This window comes from Rattus rattus, chromosome 1 (genome assembly GCF_011064425.1).
Source record: "Rattus rattus isolate New Zealand chromosome 1, Rrattus_CSIRO_v1, whole genome shotgun sequence".
In the NCBI taxonomy this organism is placed as follows: Eukaryota; Metazoa; Chordata; class Mammalia; order Rodentia; family Muridae; genus Rattus; species Rattus rattus.
The window spans coordinates 184,112,132-184,132,809 of record NC_046154.1 but is presented as its reverse complement, the minus strand read 5'-3'; the positions used below and the strand labels follow the sequence as shown (position 1 = coordinate 184,132,809).

The 20,678-nt window shown below is 40.6% G+C and overlaps 1 protein-coding gene across 2 annotated transcripts in view; it reads left to right on the top strand.

Moving 5' to 3' along the window:
• The window catches only part of Mettl25 (methyltransferase like 25), an 81,411-nt gene that overhangs the window by 43,719 nt on the left and 17,014 nt on the right, over positions 1-20,678 (top strand). For both annotated transcript variants that reach the window (XM_032911921.1, XM_032911930.1), the window contains one exon: positions 19,753-19,846. In XM_032911921.1, the coding sequence (XP_032767812.1) occupies positions 19,753-19,846 (94 nt within the window). The remainder of the gene's footprint in view (positions 1-19,752; positions 19,847-20,678) is intronic.

Sequence of the window (20,678 nt, the reverse complement as noted above, 5' to 3'; positions counted from 1 at the left end):
GGAAACCTGGGGCCTGAAGGTAGAAGGGTATACTTTCAGTGTCAGGGACGTTTGTACAATGACTTGTGAGCATTTTCAGCCCTCTATCTTTCTTATTCCATACCCAACTTTTTGCCCCTTCCCCCTTTCCTCACATTAAGGTTAATTTGTGCTGCCCTAGTAATCTTGGATGTGTCCTTACACTAGAGTGTAGTTGACTTTCCAGACAGGGACTACACTAACTAACCCTTCCTTTCCTAGCAGATACCAAGTGCTAATAATCCTCAGTTAGGGGAGGAGCTTTGCACCCACTTGCCCTCTCCATACTAGAATTTAGACTGGCTTCAGCTGCATGCTCTTGCATATGCCGTCATAGCTGCTCTAAGTTCATATGTGCAGCTGTCCTGCTGTGTCCACAAGACACTGTCTTCTTAGAATCATCCACCTTAAATTCTTCTGTCCCCCTCAGCTTGGTAGGGTCCTGTGATTACAGCTAAGGCTGAAGAGAAAACTGGCACTCTAACCTCTGGTGAAAAGATGACCTTCTCACTAACAACTTAGCCTTACAGAGACCACAGGAAAAGCTCCATTTCCTCTCTATCAAGCTTCCCAGCACTGATTAGGTGCCCCTGTCCCTTTCCCCTACCAAACATGGTAAAATAAAAATTGAGAATTTACACTGTTTCTCAGCAGTAACCAGGTACTCCAGTGTCAGTGGAGATAACTTGGGTCATAGCAGTAGCAAGGAAGAACATAGCAGTACCATGTAGAGTTTCCATAGAGACCGACTCTGCGGATGTTTATAGCACTTCACTCATAGACGTACAAACTGAAGGAAACAAGCTCCTGACCACTCACTGGGTAGCAAAATAGAACAAAATAATTATATACAACAACCTGGCTGAATCTCCAGAGAATTGTGTTAGAGAAAAAACCCAATTATAAAGTAAATGTAGTATGATTCTGTTTCTCCTCATTCTTGGGGATGGAACATAGCTCAGTGGAGGAACAGTTTTCTAGTATGCACAGGCCATGGGCTTTGTCCCAGTCCCACAACAGGGCAAGGTGTTGGGGACAGAAAAGTCTACCCATTCAGTATGTTCTTGAAATGACAAAGTTGTAGAAGTTGCAACATACTACAGGTTTGGGGCGGGGGGGGGGATGAAGGTTGGGTGGGAAGGGAAAGGGGAGAAGGTTTAGGGTGGGAAGGGGGGGGGAGAAGGTAGGGGGGAAGGGAAATGGGGAGAAGGTGGATGGGAAGGGAAATGGGGAGAAGGTAGGGTGGGAATGGAAATGGGGAGAAGGTAGGGTGGGAAGGGAAATGGGGAGAAGGTAGGATGGGAAGGAAATGGGAGAAGGTAGAATGGGAAGGAAATGGGAGAAGGTAGGATGGGAAGGGAAATGGGGAGAAGGTAGAATGGGAAGGGAAATGGGGAGAAGGTAGGGTGGAATGGAAATGGGGAGAAGGTAGGGTGGGAAACGGGAGAAGGTAGGGTGGGAAGGAAAGGGGAGAAGGTAGGGTGGGAAGGGAAAGGGGAGAAGGTAGGGTGGGAAGGAGTGGCTGTGGCTGTCAGACTGCAGACGAAGCGACCCTGACGTAATGGAAATGCGGTCTAGGCTGTTAGAATCAGAATCCACTGCTTTACCATCTTGAGGCATGGCAAGCTACATTAAGGTTTTACTTAGGCATCTTCCTTCTTACAACTTTGTGTGACCTCACATTTTATGATAAAATGCACTAAAAACAGTGGGAGACAGAAATATAACAGTGGCCCACGTAAAAATCCTAGGTGTAAATAATAAGGTAACAGTAAATGACCAAAATTAAGAAAAAGGAGTGTAGCGCATGACTTTGAAAGACAGAGGCACATTATGGGAGGGTTTGGAAAGTCTGTTTCAATAGATGTATGGAGCAGAACAAAACCTACAAAGTATTAAACAGAAGATCTCAGGACGGTAGTCAGATTTTCAGAAAGATGATTCTTTACCCAGGCATCATTTAAAAGCATAATTATTAAATAGCACTAAAATCTTAACTAAAAATTCAACCATATCTAGACCTGGGCATGGTCAAACACACCATAACCCCAGCTAATCAAGAGACTAAGGCAAGAGTATTGAAGTTTAATGCCAGACTAGACTATATAGGGAAATTCTCCCCGGATGATCGGAAAAGAGAAAGAGAAATAGTATGTCTAATTAGAAGCCTAACCGGTAATTGAAGACACACATGAGAAATATAACAAGAGAAAAATGTATGTCTGAAAAACCAAACAGCAAGCTCTCCAGCGGATTAGAAGCTCCCTGTGACCCAGTGCCTTTAAGGGCTAACCCAGGGCATGGATGTGTGAGTGCACACACACAATTTACCAAAACGTACACAAGGCTGTATACCTAATAAAGCTAAGACAGTCATGAAGGGGAGGGAGGTGAAGGAGAGGGAGGGAGATGTTGTCCTCATGGTAGAAGCTTTATACAAGGGAAGGAATGAGGTGGCAGGATGGCACGGCAGTATCTGAAGGAGTCTCGTGTTCTTTGGCAGTTTTACACATAACTGTAGTGCTGTGTTTTAATAATCGTGCATATCCATCCTTCACTGGCTGCTCCATCCCTACGCATTTTCCCTGTCCCTTGTACCCTTCTCAGCAAGTCCCCCTCCTCGCCCTCTGTATACTATGACCCCTGAGTTAGCTGGTGCTTCCTGTGTGATTGTGGATGTGGGGTTACTTACTGGCCATGACTAACTTTCCAGTGATGATACAACTGAAGAAAATGGTACCCACTCACCAGCAGCCCTCACTATCTGCTGTCTAAGACTAGGCCTTAGAACCTCTTCTTGGAAAGGAGTTTTAAAAACAACTCATCTTGTAAAAACTGAAGATCTCATAGCACCCATCTTAATCTTTTGCAAAAACAACATCCCAAGGTAAAACCTACCCCATGGTCCATCTCTTAAGAACCCCACTGCCTGTCACATCATCCAAGAGAACACCAGGCTTCCAGGACCTACGCTCCAGGGCCCGAGCCACCAGACAATAGCATGAGCTTAACTTGATTGAACTCTGTGTGTAAGCTTTGGAGTTCAAAACCCCCAAAATACTGTGACTTAATCTTTTTATATTTTGTTTAGTTTTCTTTGTTAACTCCATTAAATTATCCTCAGGTAAAAAGTTATTATAGAATGCCTGCAGCATTATTCTCTAACTTTCTCCGTGTAATTGCTTGTACAGTCTTAAGATTGAAGTCACTGTTTTTCATTAACTTACCCATTACATTTTATTCTATTATAGTTTTAGCACTCAGTGCACTTAAAAGTCAATAACTTGTAGAAATTCCTTTATTTCATTATCTGGAAATTTCGTACCAGAGAAGGAATTTCACAAGGTAAAAATCTCTTACAGCGCTTACATGAGTCAGGAAGATAGAGTACATACACTACATACACTACAGACACGCAGCTCATTCACTCGCATCCTTATTTTTGCAGTGTTGGGATGAACCCACACATGCTAGGCAAGCATTTTACTGCTGGAGTCCATCACTACTGTCGTATCCATATCAGTCTCTTCTGTAATGAGAGCCATAAGAAGCAGATTGTTATTCTGTTGTAAATTATGACTCACCAAGTTTAATCTTATTTTTTCTTTTAGTCTTACCAAATAGTAAAGTGAAAACCCAGATCTTTAAAACTTTCTCACAAAATTACAGCAGAACCTTTAATGTGCACTGTATAGGCAAGTTAAAATTAAAAGGACTGTATCTTTTAAACTGAAATGTAATTTAAAGATTTACAAAGAACCATCTCATGATGTTTGAAGTCTTTAATGTGTATCAGCATGTAAAAGGTACCAGGTGAGTCCGTGGCTCTCTGGTGGTGCTGGAGAAGCTGAGGCTTGTATGTTCTATTGTGTGCTTGCATTCATTTATTCTGTGTACGGCTGCTTCACCATTCCTCAAAGTGCACCCCTCGGTTGGTTGGAGAGTGTGTGTGCCAACACCGTGCTCGTAGGGTTGTAATCAGGGAGGAGTGTATGAGTGGTGTTGCGTTGCCTCGAGTAGAATCTTAATTAGGTCTAATGCAGTCATTTCTATTAAAAGAAAGAACACATCCTCCTTAGCATGCTGACTGGGCTTTATTCTCACACAGGCCCCTTTAATCTGCCCTGAATTTCCTCTGTTGTTTTTCAACCACTATGTTTTTCTAACTTATTGAAAATATTTGATAATTCTTCACCTTTACATAGCCAGTCTAAAAGATATTCATTGTCACATTCAAAACCACTTCTAATATCTCTTTCTCTCTCTCTTTGTCTGTCTGTCTGTCTCTCTCTCTCTCTCTCTCTCTCTCTCTCTCTCTCTCACACACACACACACACACACACACACACACACACATCTTTCCATTTAGTAGATTCCTTGCTTTCTGATCAGCTGTCGTGCACCCTGACTGTACTAGATTATCGCATTCTTGTTTGACTGTTTTGTGTCTCCTGTGCTTTTTGGAACACTTTGATCTACCTGGAATATTCTCTTACCCACTTCTGCCACTTCTTTCCCCTAGAACATGCAGCAGATGGAATCCTTAGTGTCCTTTTAACTCCACACGATGCTTTATTTTTTACCATTTTTTTTAAACCTTTCTGCCCACTGTACGATAATAAGTGACTTCTAATGATTTTCATACTAAAATGATTTGTCCTTCTCCACAGCCACCTGGTGAACTCCTAATGGCCACGGTCCTGTAAAATGAGAAGTCCTCCTCAGATCACATTTCCTTTATTGATCTTCTCCCAACTCACTTGTAGTCGTCCATGCTTCCTTTCCTTTACAAAAATATGTAAACGGACTGGTACTACTTTTCTTTTCTTTTCTTTTCTTTTCTTTTCTTTTCTTTTCTTTTTTTTTTGCATTTATTTTTCTCTTTTTTTTAATTTTTTATTATTTATTTCTTTACTTATATTTCAAAGGTTATTCCCCTTCCCAGTTTTCTGTCCATAAGCCCCCATTCCCTCCCCTCCCCCTCCCCAATACAGGTTTTCTCCATATACATCCCCCTTATTGCCCTCCCCCATATTCCCCTGCACTGGGAGTCCAATCTTCACAAGACAAAGAGCTTCCCCTTCCACTGGTGCCCCACAAGGCTATTCTCTGCTACATATACAGTTGGAGTCCTGGGTCAGTCCATGTGTAGTCTTTCGGTAGTGGTTTAGTCCCTGGAAGCTCTGGTTGGTTGGCATTGTTGTTTTTTATGGGGTTGCAAGCTCCTTCAACTCTTTCAATCCTTCCTATAATTCCCTCCAAAAGGGTCCTATTCTCAGTTCGGTGGTTTGCTGCTATTGACCTCTGTATTAGACATGCTCTGGATGTGTCTCTCAGGAGAGATCTATATCCAGTCCCTTTCTGCCTCCATTTTTTAGCTTCATCAATCTTATCTAGTTTTGGTGGCTGTATATATATGGGCCACATGTGTGGCAGGCTCTGAATGGCCATTCCTTGAGTCACTGCTCTATACTTTGATTCCATATCCCCTCCTATGGATATTTTCCCCCTTTTAAGAAGGAGTGGGAGCATCCGCATTTTGGTCATCCTTCTTCTTGAGCTTCCTGTGGTCTGAGGATTGCATCTTGGGTAATTTGAGCTTTTTGGCTAATATCCACCTTTCAATGAGTGCATACCAAGTGTGCTTTTCTGTGACTGAGTAACCTCACTCAGGATATTTTCTAGATCATTCCATTTGCCTATGAATTTCATGAACTCAATGTTTTTGATAGCTGAGTAGTATTCCATTGTGTAGATGTAACACATTTTTTGAATCCATTCCCCTGTTGAAGGGAAGCTGGGTTATATTCAGCTTCTGGCTATTATAAATAAAGCTGCTATGAACATAGTGGAGCATGTGTCTTTGTTGTATGTTGGAGCATCTTTTGAGTATATACCTAAGGGAGGTATAGCTGGGTCCTCAGGTAGTTCAATGTCCAATTTTCTGAGGAACCTTCAGACTGATTTCCAGAATGGTTGTACCAGTTTGCAATCCCACCAACAATGGAGGAGTGTTCCTCTTTCTCCACATCCTAGCCAGCATCTGCTGTCACCTGAGATTTTTATCTTAGCCATTCTGACTGGGGTGAGGTGACTAAAGAAGGTAAACATTTCTTTAGGTGCTTTTTTGGCCGTTCGATAATCCTCAGCTGAGAATGTTTTGTTTAGCTCTGTACCCCATTTTTTAATAGGGTGCTTTGGCTCTCTGGAGTCAAACTTCTTGAGTTCTTTGTATATTTTGGATATTACCCTCTATCAGATGTAGGATTGGTAAAGATCTTTTTCCAATCTGTTCGCTGCCATTTTGTCCTAATGACAGTGTCTTTTGCTTTACAAAAACTTTGCCGTTTTATGAGGTCCCATTTGTCGATTCTTGATCTTAGGGCATAAGACATTGGTGTTTTGTTCAGAAAATTTTCCCCAGTGCCCTTGTGATCGAGAATCTTCCCCACTTTTTCTTCTATTAGTTTGAGTGTATCTGGTTTGGTGTGGAGGTCCTGGATCCACTTGGACTTTAGTTTTGTACATGGTGATAAGAATGGATTGATCTGCATTCTTCTATATTCTGACCTCCAGTTGAACCAGCACCATTTGTTGAAAATGCTGTCTTTCTTCCATTGGATGGTTTTAGCTCCTTTGTCAAAGATCAAGTGGCTGTAGGTCTGTGGGTTCAATTCTGGGTCTTCAATTCTATTCCACTGATCTATTTGCCTATCTCTGTACCAATACCATACAATTTTTATCACTATTTCTCTGTAATACTGCTTGAAGTCAGGGATGGTGATTCCCCCAGAAGTTCTTTTATTGTTGAGTATAGTTTTCGCTATCCTGGGTTTTTGTTATTCCAAATGAATTTGCAAATTGTTCTTTCTATCTCTATAAAGAATTGAGTAGGAATTTTGATTGGGATTGCATTGAATCTGTAGATCGCTTTTGGCAAAATGACCGTATTTACTATAATAATCCTGCCAATCCATGAGCATGGAAGATCTTTCCATCTTCTGAGATCTTCCTCAATTTCTTTCTTCAGAGATTTGAAGTTCTTGTCATACAGATCTTTCACTTGCTTGGTTAAAGTCACACCAAGATATTTTAGGATATTTGGGACTGTTGTGAAGGATGTCATTTCCTTAATTTCATTCTCAACCTGTTTATCCTTTGAGTAGAGGAAGGCTACTGATTTGTTTGAGTTAATGTTATACCCTGAAACTTTGCTGAAGTTGTTTATCAGGTAAAGTAGTTCTCTGGTGGAACTTTTGGGGTCGCTTATGTACACTCTCATATCATCTGCAAATAGTGATACTTTGATTTCTTCCCTTCCAATTTGTATGCCTTTGACCTCCTTTCGCTGTCTGATTGCTCTGGCTAGGACCTTGAGTACTATATTGAATAAGTAGGGAGAGAGTGGGCAGCCTTGTCCAGTCCCTGATTTTGGTGGGATTGCTTCAAGTTTCTCTCCATTTAGTTTGATGTTAGCTACTGTTTTGCTGTAAGTTGCTTTTACTATGCTTAGATATGGGCCTTGAATTGCTGATCTCTCCAGGACTTTTATCATGAAGGGGTGTGGAATTTTGTCAAATCCTTTCTCAGCTTCTAATGAAATGACCATGTGGTACTTATCTTTGAGTTTGTTTATATAGTGGATTACATTGATGGATTTTCGTATATTAAACCATCCCTGCATACCTGGGATGAAGCCCCTTGATCATGGTGGATGATCATTTTGATGTGTTCTTGGATTTGATTTGTAAGAATTTTATTGAGTATTTTTGCGTCAATGTTCATAAGGGAAATTGGTCTGAAGTTCCTTTCTTTGTTGGGTCTTTGTGTGGTTTTGTATAAGAGTATTTGTGGCTTCATAGAAGGAATTTGTTAGTGCTCTGTCTGTTTCAATTTTGTGGAATAGTTAAGACAGTATTGGTATGAGGTCTTTTATGAAGGTCTGATAGAATTCTGCACTGAACCCTTCTGGACCTGGGCTCTTTTTGGTTGGGAGACTTTTAATAACTGCTTCTATTTCTTTAGGAGTTATGAAGTTGTTTAGATGATTTATTTGTTCTTGATTTTACTTTGATACCTGGTATCTGTCTAGAAAATTGTCCATTACCTCCAGATTTTCCAGTTTTGTTGAATATAGGCTTTCGTAGTAGGATCTGATGATTTTTTTTTAAAATTTCTTCAGATTCTGTTGTTATGTCTCCCTTTTCATTTCAGATTTTCTTAATTTGGATACACTTTCTGTGACCTCTGGTTAGTCTAGCTAAGTGTTTATCTCTGCTGTCTTTGTCTCTGAGGTGTGTTTCCTGCATGCAGCAAAATGTTGGGTCCTCTTTATGTATCCAGTCTGTTAGTCTGTCTTTTTATTGGGGAATTGAGTCTGTTGATGTTGTGAGATATTAAGGAATAGTTATTGTCGCTTCCTGTTATTTTCATTGTTAGAGGTGGAATTATGTTTGTCTCTCTTTTGGTTTCATTGCAAGGAAATTATATTCTTGCTTTCTGTACGATGTAGTTTCTCTCCTTGTGTTGGTATTTTCCATCTATTATCCTTTGTAGGGCTGGATTTGTATTAAGATATCGCGTAAATTTGGTTTTGTCATGGAAAATCTTTGTTTCTCCATCTATGTTAATTGAACGTTTTGCTGGATACAGTAACTTGAGCTAGCATTTGTGTTCCCTTAGGGTCTGTATGTCATCTGTCCAGAATCTTCTGGCTTTCATAGTCTCTGGTGAGAAGTCTGGTGTTATTCTTATAGGTCTGACTTTATATGTCACTTGACCTTTTTCCCTTACTGCTTTTAATATTCTTTCTTTGTTTTGTGCATTTGGTGTTTTAACTATTATGTGATGGGAGGAGTTTCTCTTCTGGTCCAATCTATTTGGAGTTCTGTAGGCTTCTTGTATGTTTATGGGCATCTGTTTCTTTAGGTTAGGGAAGTTTTCTTCTATAATTTTGTTGAATATATTTACTGGCCCCTTATATCGGGAGTCTTCACTTTCTTCTATACCTATTATCCTTAGGTTTGATCTTCTCATTGTGTCCTGGATTTCCTGTACATTTTGGGCTAGGAGCTTTTTGCGTTTTAGATTATCTTTGACAGTTGTGTTGATGTTTTCTATGGTATCTTCTGCCCCTGAGATTCTCTCTTCTATCTCTTGTATTCTGTTGGTGATGCTTGTGTCTATGGCTCTTTGTCTCTTCCTTTGGTTTTCTATATCAAGTGTTGTCTCCCTTTGTGCTTTCTTTATTGTTTCTATTTCTATTTTCAATTCCCCCACCTGTTTGGTTGTGTTTCCCTGTAATTCTTTCAGTGATTTTTGTGTTTCCTCTCCAAGGGCTTCTACTTGTTCACTTGTGTTTTACTGCATTTCTCTAAGGGAGTTCTTTATGTCTTTCTTAAAGTCCTCCATCATTATCAAAAAATATGATTTCAAATCTAGATCTTGCTTTTCTGGTGTGCTTAGATATCCAGTATTTTCTTTGGTAGGAGAACTGGGCTCTGATGCTGCCAAGTATTCTTGGTTTCAGTTGTGCTTGCCTCTAGCCATTGGGTTGTCTCTGGTGTTTGCTTGTCCTGCTGTTTCTGAGAGTGACTTGACCTGCTGTAGGCCTCTGTGTCAGCACTACTGTAGAACTGTTTTCCTGTTTTCTTACAGCCTTTCCTGACAACAGGTGCTCTGATTTCAAGTGTGTCGGTATTCCTGGAAACTGTCTTCCAGCTCTAGGCGTGGGCAGGAATCAAAAGGTCCTGCCCCTGATTGCTAGTCTAGGTCCTTGGGCCCAGCAGGCACAGTTGGCACTATGCGATTCTCTCTTGAGTCTGGACTGTGGTCAGAGGGTGTTCTCTGACTTCTCAGGAGCATCCACACTTCTGAGGGTCCAGCCCTCTCCCCCACGGGATTTGGGTACAGGGAGCTGTTTGGCCGGATCAGTTCAGTCCTGGGCACAGACTAGAACCGCGGGTACCAGCAGCTATCTGTTCCTCTATCCCTGTGTCCAGAGGCACTGTACAGTTTCCCCTTGGACCAGGGATGTGGGCCGAGGTGTTCCGAGGTGGCAGTCTGTCCTGCGGCCTTGGGATGTCTGCCCTCCTGGGTGGTCCGCTCTCTTCTCCACAGGATTTGGGTGCGGGGAACTGGTACTACTTTTCTAGTTCCCTTGAATATGTTCTGCTGTGGTTTACTTCCCCCACTGGAGGGAATGAGCCTAGTCTGGAGCCTTGATTTCCCTGTTGCTGACACCACAAGCATTACTCAGCACTTTTCCTTCTTTGCCTGGGGTCTGTGTTCCCCACAGCTTGTTGGTCAGTGTTGGAGCATACTTCTCTCCTATTCTAATGAAACACTGCTTGGCTTGAGGGAAGGAGTACAGGAAGAGCTGGGGCTTTACGTCCTCCACTCCCTGGCTGGAATGCTCTGCTGCAGACCCTTGTGTAGCTCTCTCCTGCTGGCTGTCTTCAGTTCCTCACTAAGTGTCATCCTCTGCAGAATGTCTCCCGCCACCCTCCCTCCCTCCTCACTCCTTTCTGCCTTGCTTTCTTCCCACAGTTTCTTACTGCTGTTCCCTGTTTCACTTAGGTCATCTCAGAATTCCTATGATGTTTTTTCATGGTTTTCCTTAGTATAACTGCTGGGATCCGATAACCAGCCTTCAAAGTATCTTTAAACACTTGGAAAAGGATAAATTGGACTTTGATCAGTGTGGGTTTATGTCCTGCAAATTGTTGTTCCAGAATGGTAATACGAAAGAATTTGGTAGAGATGTTAATAAGTTCATGCTTCATCTGATGTCCCCCTAGTCATATTGTAAAGACTAGGTAATTGGAAGAGTGACATTAGAGTCAGGATTAAAAGAGAGGTATTTGGGGATGGCTGAGATAAGATTATTGCCGTTTCATGACTAGTTTGGGCAACTTTGTGAGACTCTGTCTCACAAATAAAAGATGAAGAAAAAGATCATAAGCACAAGAGCTCCACATGTCAGGCACGAATCCTGCTCCCAGTGTAACAGCAGTGACGTCTTCAGTGTTTGAGTCTCTTCCCCTCCGTTTTCTTCTCTGTAAATAGAGATTGATAATGATACCTTAAGGCAGTACTTTGTAAGTCACTGCTCAAAACAAGTTTGAAACATAGTGGTCATTACCTTTTTAATAAATGTCTTTGTTGAGACCATCTCTCAGAGTATATATACCCTAATATTCTTTTTTTTTCTTTTTTCTTTTTTTTTCATTAACTTGAGTATTTCTTATATACATTTCGAGTGTTATTCCCTTTACCGGTTTCCGGGCAAACATCCCCCCCCCTCCCCCTTCCTTATGGGTGTTCCCCCAACCCTCCCCCATTGCCGCCCTCCTCCCCACAGTCTAGTTCACTGGGGGTTCAGTCTTAGCAGGACCCAGGGCTTCCCCTTCCACTGGTGATCTTACTAGGATATTCATTGCTACCTATGAGGTCAGAGTCCAGGGTCAGTCCATGTATAGTCTTTAGGTAGTGGCTTAGTCCCTGGAAGCTCTGGTTGCTTGGCATTGTTGTACTTATGGGGTCTCGAGCCCCTTCAAGTTCTTCCAGTTCTTTCTCTGATTCCTTCAACGGGGGTCCTATTCTCAGTTCAGTGGTTTGCTGCTGGCATTCACCTCTGTATTTGCTGTATTCTGGCTGTGTCTCTCAGGAGCGATCTACATCCGGCTCCTGTCGGTCTGCACTTCTTTGCTTCATCCATCTTGTCTAATTGGGCGGCTGTATATGTATGGGCCACATGTGGGGCAGGCTCTGAATGGGTGTTCCTTCAGTCTCTGTTTTAATCTTTGCCTCTCTCTTCCCTGCCAAGGGTATTCTTTTTCCTCATTTAAAGAAGGAGTGAAGCATTCACATTTTGATCATCCGTCTTGAGTTTCATTTGTTCTAGGGATCTATACCCTAATATTCTTAAAGTGCTTTGTGAAACAAATTCTAAAAAAGCATTATGAAAAGAATTATTCTGACTCCTCTGAGAACCTCTGTTGGTATTTCAATCAGTATCTGCCTGTTCAAAATCTAAAGGCACTGACAGCAGCGACATAATTGTTATAGACATTTGTGAACAACTGTAAGGTACTAACATTCTTATTAAATAGAACTGTTTAGTATTTTCTGTTAGCTGTAGTAAATACAGGCATGTTTTACATCTTGGAAGTTTTGTACAACATCCTTTCATTGGCTGACTAATCTTTGCTGTCCTCGATAGTTTTATTTGTGACAGAATTCCATCTGTCTAGAAGCCTACAAGTACTTTCGACTGTTTTCCTCTGAATATTATTTACCTGTATATCACAACGCATGTATAAAATATTCTGTAATACTTTAAATGATATACCAAGCAAGTATTACTTAAATTCATGTCATCTAAATGCTCAGAGGAACCAACTCTAATGTATTTTTTGTTCATGTGACAAAAACTGTCTTAGTTAGGGTTTTACTGCTGTGAACAGACACCATGACCAAAGCAACTCTTAAAAAGAATATTAATTGGGTCTGCTTATAGGTTCAGAGATTCATTCTCTTACCAAGACAAGAATAGGACAGCATCCAGGCAGGCATGATGCAGGAGAAACTGAAGTTCTGTGTCTTCATCTGAAGGCTGCTAGTGGAAGACGCACTTCCAGGCAACTAGAGGAGGTCTTATAGCCCACACCCACAGTGACACACCTAATCCAACAGGGCCATATCTTCTAATAGTATCATTCCCTGGGTCCAGCATATACAAACCCTAACATATACCATCTAGTAAATAATTTGGGGACACTGGATTAGAGGACAGGGTTGTATTTTGTCATTTGCTTGCTTGCTGTCTGGCTTGTGTTTTCTTTCACAAATGAAAGATTAAATCTGTGTCTGCATTTTATCTGTGTTGATGTGTATGCCTGCCTGTGTGCGCAAGTGCATACAGGTGCACGTGGAAGCCAACAGGTGGTTACTTGTCCTTCCTTGACCATTCTCCTGTAAGGCAAATTCTGCCACTAAAACTGAAGTTCGTGATTTGTCTAGCCTGGTCAGCCTAGCTGTCTCCATCTCTCCAGCTTTCCAGGGCTGAGTGAGGTTAAAGGCACAACCTGCTATGCAGAGTTTTTTTTACCACAGGTCTAGGGATCTGAACCTAGGTCCTCATGCTTGAACACCAGGTACCAACCAACTGAGCACCTACACAGGTCCTTGAACATTCTGGTTTTTACATAACATATTTTTAAAAGAAATTATCACATCTATGTTTTTGTTTGTCTCATTCAGAGTTTGGGAGATGCTGTCCATGTAGCATGGCGCCTGTGTGGAGGACAGCTTATAAGAGGGAGTTCTTTGCTTCCACCACATGTGTCCTGGGAATAGATGAGGTCATGAGACTTGGTGGCAGTGTTTTTACTTGTTGAGCCACCTCCCCAGTCCTCCTTGACGATTTTTCTGTGATGAAAAGAAAGCCTGTGAGTAGAGAGTTTCAGAAGGGACTGGAGAGCTGAGTCAGTGGGTGTGAGCACTCACTCTTCATCCAAAAGACCAGTCAGCTCACAGCACCCATGTTGGGCTGAGTGTCATGTATAACATCATTCTAGCTCTCGGGGAGCTTCCATGTTCTGGTGCAGCCTGTCTTGCACATAGGTGTACACATATACACATAAATCTAAGCAAAAAGTTTTCAAAGATACAGAAAAGAAGGAAACTAATAACACTCAAATCCTTACTCTTAGGTATTTTCTGACAGATTACCTAAATAACGAATGAAAAGATTTCTATTTTATTGAAGTATTTCAACATAAATTAAGACAGTGAATATGCCATGTAAGTAATAAAATTATCCAAACAGACTCTAAATACATCTTGTTTCATAATGAAAAAATGAGATTAGCACTTTATATTTAAGGCTGTTATATTCTGAAGTTATCTAGACAGATTTCATTGTTATAAATGATGATTATAAAACTGGAGGGTGGGGACTAGTTATGGCAAGTTCTGACACAATGACTAATATTACTAAAACACATAATACATCCATATTCTACTTGTGTATATCTTTATTCCACTCATTTATTTTCTGTAATTTAAGTCTTGAAGGTCTTGGGCCTGCACCATTTTCTCATGTAACTAACAAAATTCAGTATCTATCTTTAGAAACATAGGTGCTTCTAAGTACTGGTCAAGAAAAATCCTTTTCCTTAAGTGGGACAAGAGAATTGCATGGCTATTCTGTAAGGACATAGGCAGAGAAGGGTGTTGTGGAATATCCCTGTATCAGTCACCTATAGCTCAGAGGTTCTTCGTTTGCAGCTTATTAATATAAAGTGTGAGTTCCACCCCTGCTCTGCAGGATGTAGCATTGGCTAGGGGTGACTGACTGAAGTGTGGAAAGCAGATATCAGGCAGCTTATTAAACCTCTCCATGTTATTTTTCTTCCTGGCATGAGTAAATAAGAGCTGGTTACATGGAGCTGTTTGAGGGCTGACTGAGTTAAGGAACAGTGTGTTCTTTACTTTCCAACTCACATTGTGTTTTCCTTTAACATTTTCACCGTGTCCTAACTTATTCCTATTTGTATTGTTAGGCTTACTGTTGTTTGTGTTCCTACAGTACATACAGTAAATATAGTGATGCACTTTCCTGCTATTGTGTAATAAGGTTTGTTCTGGTTATTTGATTAATGATTGCATCCACTGTTGAGATCCTCCCATATGCTGACTATGCTAGGCACTAGCAAAATGCTCATAAACAAAGCAGTAGAAGTTTTCTTCAGCTACTTAGAGTAGTGGTGACCTCAGTTCAATCCCTGGGCCCACCCAGTAGTATAGAGGTTGATTGCAGTCCTCCACGTAGGCCCTACAGCACACCCATGCTCACACTCAAAGTCTTATGTGTCATAGCTTGAACATTAAATGAATACTTGTTTGTGATATGCTAGTGTAGATCTTTTACAGTGATCTCAAAATTTGGAATTAAGAAGGTTAAAAAAGGGAAGAATAAAATTATAATGTTCATCTCCTTTGGAAAGGCCTACTAAGTTCAAATATCAAGGAAAGGATAATCAGAAAAATAAGAATATGTGAAAGAAATCTTTGTGTCAGGATTCCGATTTCATCTGGAGTGCCAGAGAAGGCTTCCTTAAGGAAGCACATTTTGAGGTAGGTTTTGAAGGGAATTTGGGAGTCCAAGGACAAAGCTTGAAAGTGGAATGAATGTTCCAAGAACAGTGTTTATAGTTAAAAGAAAGTGTGCTCAAAACGCTGTATGAGCGCCAGTGTTGCCGAGGAGACTGTCACAACACAGTGTTGGAAAGTTCAGTGAGAACCACAGGGCAGCCTGCGTCACTCCGGCAGGGCTCACATCTCACTCCTTAGGATTCAAGATTCATGGGACACTCTGGAAGAATTATAAAGCAAGACTGACCCAACCAGTCACCATTCTAGTTCTACTTGGCTTATAGTTTCTTCCTGTTACTACTGAAGATAAATAATAATACAAAGATTTCAAATGTCCTATGCAACAAATCATTGTTTAGTGTTCTAAAAGTAGTCTTAACAATAACTGAGATTTTGGAGCTATGAAAGTAATAAAAACTGAAATTATTTCTCTTATTTTTAAGCAGTCTAAATTAATAAATCCAGGAATCAAACCAGTTCACTGATACTTACATTCTGATGTTAGCGTGCAATGCCATCTAATTCTGGTAATTGTGATGTTACTTAACCAACTCCTAGCTTAGGAACAGTTGGCAGTTCATAGCTGCTAACAGAGAGAGAGTTTTATTTAAAATGTTGGACTCTGGTAAGTTGACCTCATGCCAGTAGAAGTCCATGTATCAACAAATAAATGGGAAGCACAAACTGAACTTACTGGGTAAAACAGAGGACAAAAAGTTGGGTGGGTGGGGAAGAGGGATGGATCTGGGAGAAATTGGGGGAGGGATAAATAGGTTCAAAATGTGTGAAATTCTCAGAGAGGGAAAGTTAAATAAAATTGCAAACATTACTTAACAGACATGAATACATACTGAATGTAAAAATGTTAATGAAATATTTTTATAGAAGGCTAAAAAAATTTCCAGGAGCTTGGGGGATGGCTCATTGGCTCATTAGGCTTCCTGCCTAAGCCTTAGGACCTGAGTTGGGAATCTCATGTATCCACATAAAACCACACCTATAATAAAAACCATCACAGGCCTAGAGCACAGGGGCAAAGCAAGAGAGCGGTGAGGCCAGCCAGTCAGCCAAATGTGGGGTTCCAGGTCAGTGAGAAACCCTGTCTGAAAAAGTAAAGTGGAGAGGAAAACAGCCCCCCCACAGAGAGAGAGAGAGAGAGAGAGAGAGAGAGAGAGAGAGAGAGAGAGAGAGAGAGAGAGAGAGAGAGAGAACGCCAAATGTATGAATTGAATTCAGGAATGGTTTTGTTTTAATAGAGCACAGAGAAGGCTCACTGGGTAAGGGTGCTTTCTTCTAAACCTGATGGCCTCAGTTCAGTCCCTGGGCCCACATAGAATAAGAGTACAGGCTCTTGCAAGCTGTCTGCTGTCCTCCACATGAGGCACCACAGCACACCTATGCTCACACGCATAAATAAATGTAATTTTAAAATAAAAAGATAATATGCATGGAGACAGCTAACAACATGTCTTGTTCTAAGGGCTGTTATTGTCTTAGCCATGGTAATCCTAACGTTTTCTAACAAGGAAGTATTATTGCTGTTAGGAAGCTAGTCAATGGCAGAACTAGTGTAACTGAAAACACCATTTTTGTCTATGGTACTTTCTCTATTGAGGAACTCCATAAGCAACAGTGAATAGTGTACAATAGAGTCCTGTCATCAAGGGAAAGACTTAATGGCTTTTCCCTTTGGGTGCAGGGAGGCTACCCTACAAGCATTCTTGAGATGAAAAGCAGGAAGTGACATTTGATGGCATCTTTTGTGACTAGCTAATCAGTTCGGTTCAGTATTCAGTGATGTGTAAGTTGTACCTCTCTCCTTTATCAATATCTATTAAAGCATAAGATGTACAACTCTTTGTTGAAACTGAGAATGACTCATAGCCCTGTAAAACATTTGTTTTGGCTTCCTCAGCCTGTACCTATTCAAACACCTTTTCACTCAAGACAGTGGTAAAATAACAAATTGAATGAAAAGATAATAAGGGCTATAGAAGTTCAGAATAAGTAGACTATTAACTACTTTTCAAATAAGACTGTGTGCACGAGCTTTTGCGTGTGAATTACTAATTCAGTTAAGGAGAGTGGGGAGCTGATTCCCTACTCAGAAGCGATTACTGCACAGATAGAACAAGTGAAAGGATGTTAGATAGTCCAAACCAGTAAGCAAGCATTTAAAAGGAGAAAGCCAAAGTCTACAGTGTAAGGATGGGGTGTGAAAAGGTGGAGAAATGTTGCTGTAAATGTGAATCCTGGTTGTATCATTGATGGAATAGTTGGTCACAACTTTTGGGGTCAAGAAGTGACAATACACTTCTTCTTTTAAAAAATCTTCTAAGAACATGTAAACAGAAATGAAGAAAGATATTAAGGATGGGTGTAGAACACTGGTGGGATGGTGCAGAGAGGGGGAGCCAAATGGTGCAGGAAGCAGAGAGGACAGACTATGGGGGGGGATAACAGACAGGCGAGGACTTGGAAAACACCGTATAGAGAGCTGTTGTGGAAGCTTCCAAAAGTACGTACATATGTGTATACATGCGCAAAAGGAGTTTAAATGCTGTTACCCTGTGAAAGGGGGCCATCCGCCTCCCAGATCCCATAGGTCTTTAAATTAAAAACCCCAGTGCCATGTGCGAGTTGCCTCTCTCAGAATCAGCCAATGAGGTATCATAACCCACCTCCAAAATGTTACAAGCTACTACCACTTATTTCGGTTACCTTCCAGACCATGATAGAAAAATCCCATTTTTTAAAGACCTCACCTACGTGAGTTGTAGAGTAAGGAGGAATCAAGTTTCTACTCACCAGGAATCTCTATCCTCACTGGATATTTTCATGTTTCTGGAGCGTTCTGTGGATACTGATGGGGCAGAAAAATCATCAAAAGTCTTAATCAATTGTGAACACTGAAAACTATGATAAAACTGGCATGGTAAGATATGCCACTGATGTAGCACAGATGGTATAGAACTAACCAGCAGCATTCTGGCTCAATTTAAAGCTCACCCCACAAGATGGAATTCATGCCTAATAGTGTTAACTAGGCCAAAATACCATAACTGATTAGGTCATGGACCCTGGGGACAACCTAATACTGTTGTTCTGCTAAGTGGATATAACAGTACACTGGTAGCCCCACCCCCATGTTCTTCTCTTTATACCCATAGGTTAGTCTTTATATCCATGCATACTTCAGCCCTCATCCGAAAACCTAGCTTTTGCAGTAGATGGTGATTGATGTGGAGATCCACAAGTGATCAACCTGCAGAGAATAAGAGACTGTGGGGTGCTTAGCTTTAAGTGAGGCATCTGTGTCATACCTCTTCACCCTAAGGCTCGGGAATCATTTCAGAAGAAATGGTGAAAGATTTGTGAAAGCCAGGGGGAGGGCCTTATGTGGTAAAGCCATGTTTGCCAGACATGGCAGCATCATCGAACACATAAAGTTGTGACTTGATGCATAATACATCAGACCACCCATTAGAAACATGAGTTGTGGATGGAATCATGGAATCTCACCCCTAGGTCAAGAGATATTAGCAACTGATGGAGACTGGGAGACAGAGAGGCAGCTTTTATAAGACCCTTAGAGGCTACCCATGTTCCAGTAGATGATGCTGTACCCATGCACATGTGCACAGCACTTAGTGGGCTTTATGGGTTTACTACAAACAGCACTTAGAGCAGAGAAGGAAGGTGATGAGGGCTTATGGGGGCTAAGGAGAGAAGCTAGGAAGAAATAGGGTGCATTTGACCAAAGTATACGCATGCATGTGTATATAATTCTCAAACAGTAGTTTAAAAAATCATCCAAGGGACACTTGGAATTATGATTATTTGACATAAGTAGAATTGAGATTGCTGTCTTGAAGTTTAGCTGAAGAAATCTAAGATACATTATTAAGGTAGACAGGTAGAATATAATGTCTAATCATGGGTTTAATCTTTCACGTGTACATGAGGCTTTATTTACCACTTTTGATAAAATGTAGGTACTGATTTTTTCATGCCTCTGATTTTTACATTATGCTTAAGTTGTAGCCAAAACTGAGAGATGTGATAGTCCATCTTAGTATTATTTAAATTGAAAACTATTTCATGATACTCTGTTTAAATTGCAGTGAAAATCTGTAAGGCATAAATGATAGTCAGACCCCAATTGGCTGTTAGTGCTTGGTAGCCCTCTTTGAATAGCTGTTGAAATATTGCCCCTGTTAGAGTGTGTTGCCATAAAATGTGCAATGTAATGTCAAGCCAATAAAAGAAAAATGTGTTTTGAGCACAGTGGAAACTTTTGAGGACCTTGTTAAACGGAGATTTTTAATAGTATAAGTTTGAAACATCTCTTACATAGTATTGTGTGCAGAATATTATCTTCCACTGCTGCGTGCTCCAAGAATTCTCAGATATAATGTCACTTACAAATGTCACAAAAGTATTACTTCATTTTCATCACATCTGGATTTTGTGCCATGTATATGGAAGACATTTTAAAGTACTCCATGTTGAAACGTAAAACTATCTATACTTTAAAGTGGAAAAACTAAAAAGATATTCGCTTTTGTTTTGCAGTGAGCAGTACGTTGGTAAAATTTACTCCAAATGTTCCTCTTTTCTGGAGTATGTCAGAATGTCTCTAAAGAAGCTGGGATTAGATGAGTCCAAGGTTAGTAACTGATTACCTTTTGTTTTCACACAGTGAAGAATTCCTGGTAGAGCAGTGGGTTGAAGCAGGATAAAATCGTTTGCTTTCCGCTTATCTCCCTCTTGTGAAAAGTCTCAATTATGTTGAAGTCAAGTCTCTATTACCTTTTTTGTAACTCACTGTCCCTGTCAAATATATAGAAAGTTTACTATTGTGTATCACCAAAGAGACTTTTTCTTTAGGTTATTTAGTTAAAAGAATGAGTGATTTCTCTAAATAAAGTAGGGTTGAAAAGTAGAACATTATAAATGTAAATTAGAATTGAACAAAGAAGAAATGATTAATTTTCAGATTATTTATTTGCAGTTTTATGGCTGTCTCTAAGTTTCATTATTTAATTCAGAGAGCCCACAAGTGTGGTCTTTCTGTTAAGTTGTAACATTTCAGTAGCTCTGAACTAACAGTGGTGATAACATTGGTGATAGTTATTAGTAAGCTAGTTGACTCTACAGGGGGTGGGGAGGACTCAGTGTACTTCAAATTATACACTAACTAAAAAGTTAAATTCACTACCATTACTCTGGCATATTAAATTGATTACAATTTGGAAAGTAATAATATATTTCTCAGTTTCTTTTCTGGCTGGTGTGATAAAATGACCTGACAAAAGCTTTAGCAAAGAAAGGTTTCGTTTAGCTCACAACTCTAGGTGGCATCCTTCCATAGCAGGCAAATCAGAAGGGCAGGAGTTGCAGGGCGTTGGTCATCTCATACCCACACTCAAGGACAGGGAGCAACATTGGCTACTGTCTCTGTTACATAGTTCAGTGGCCCCTAACGCTGACCACAGTGA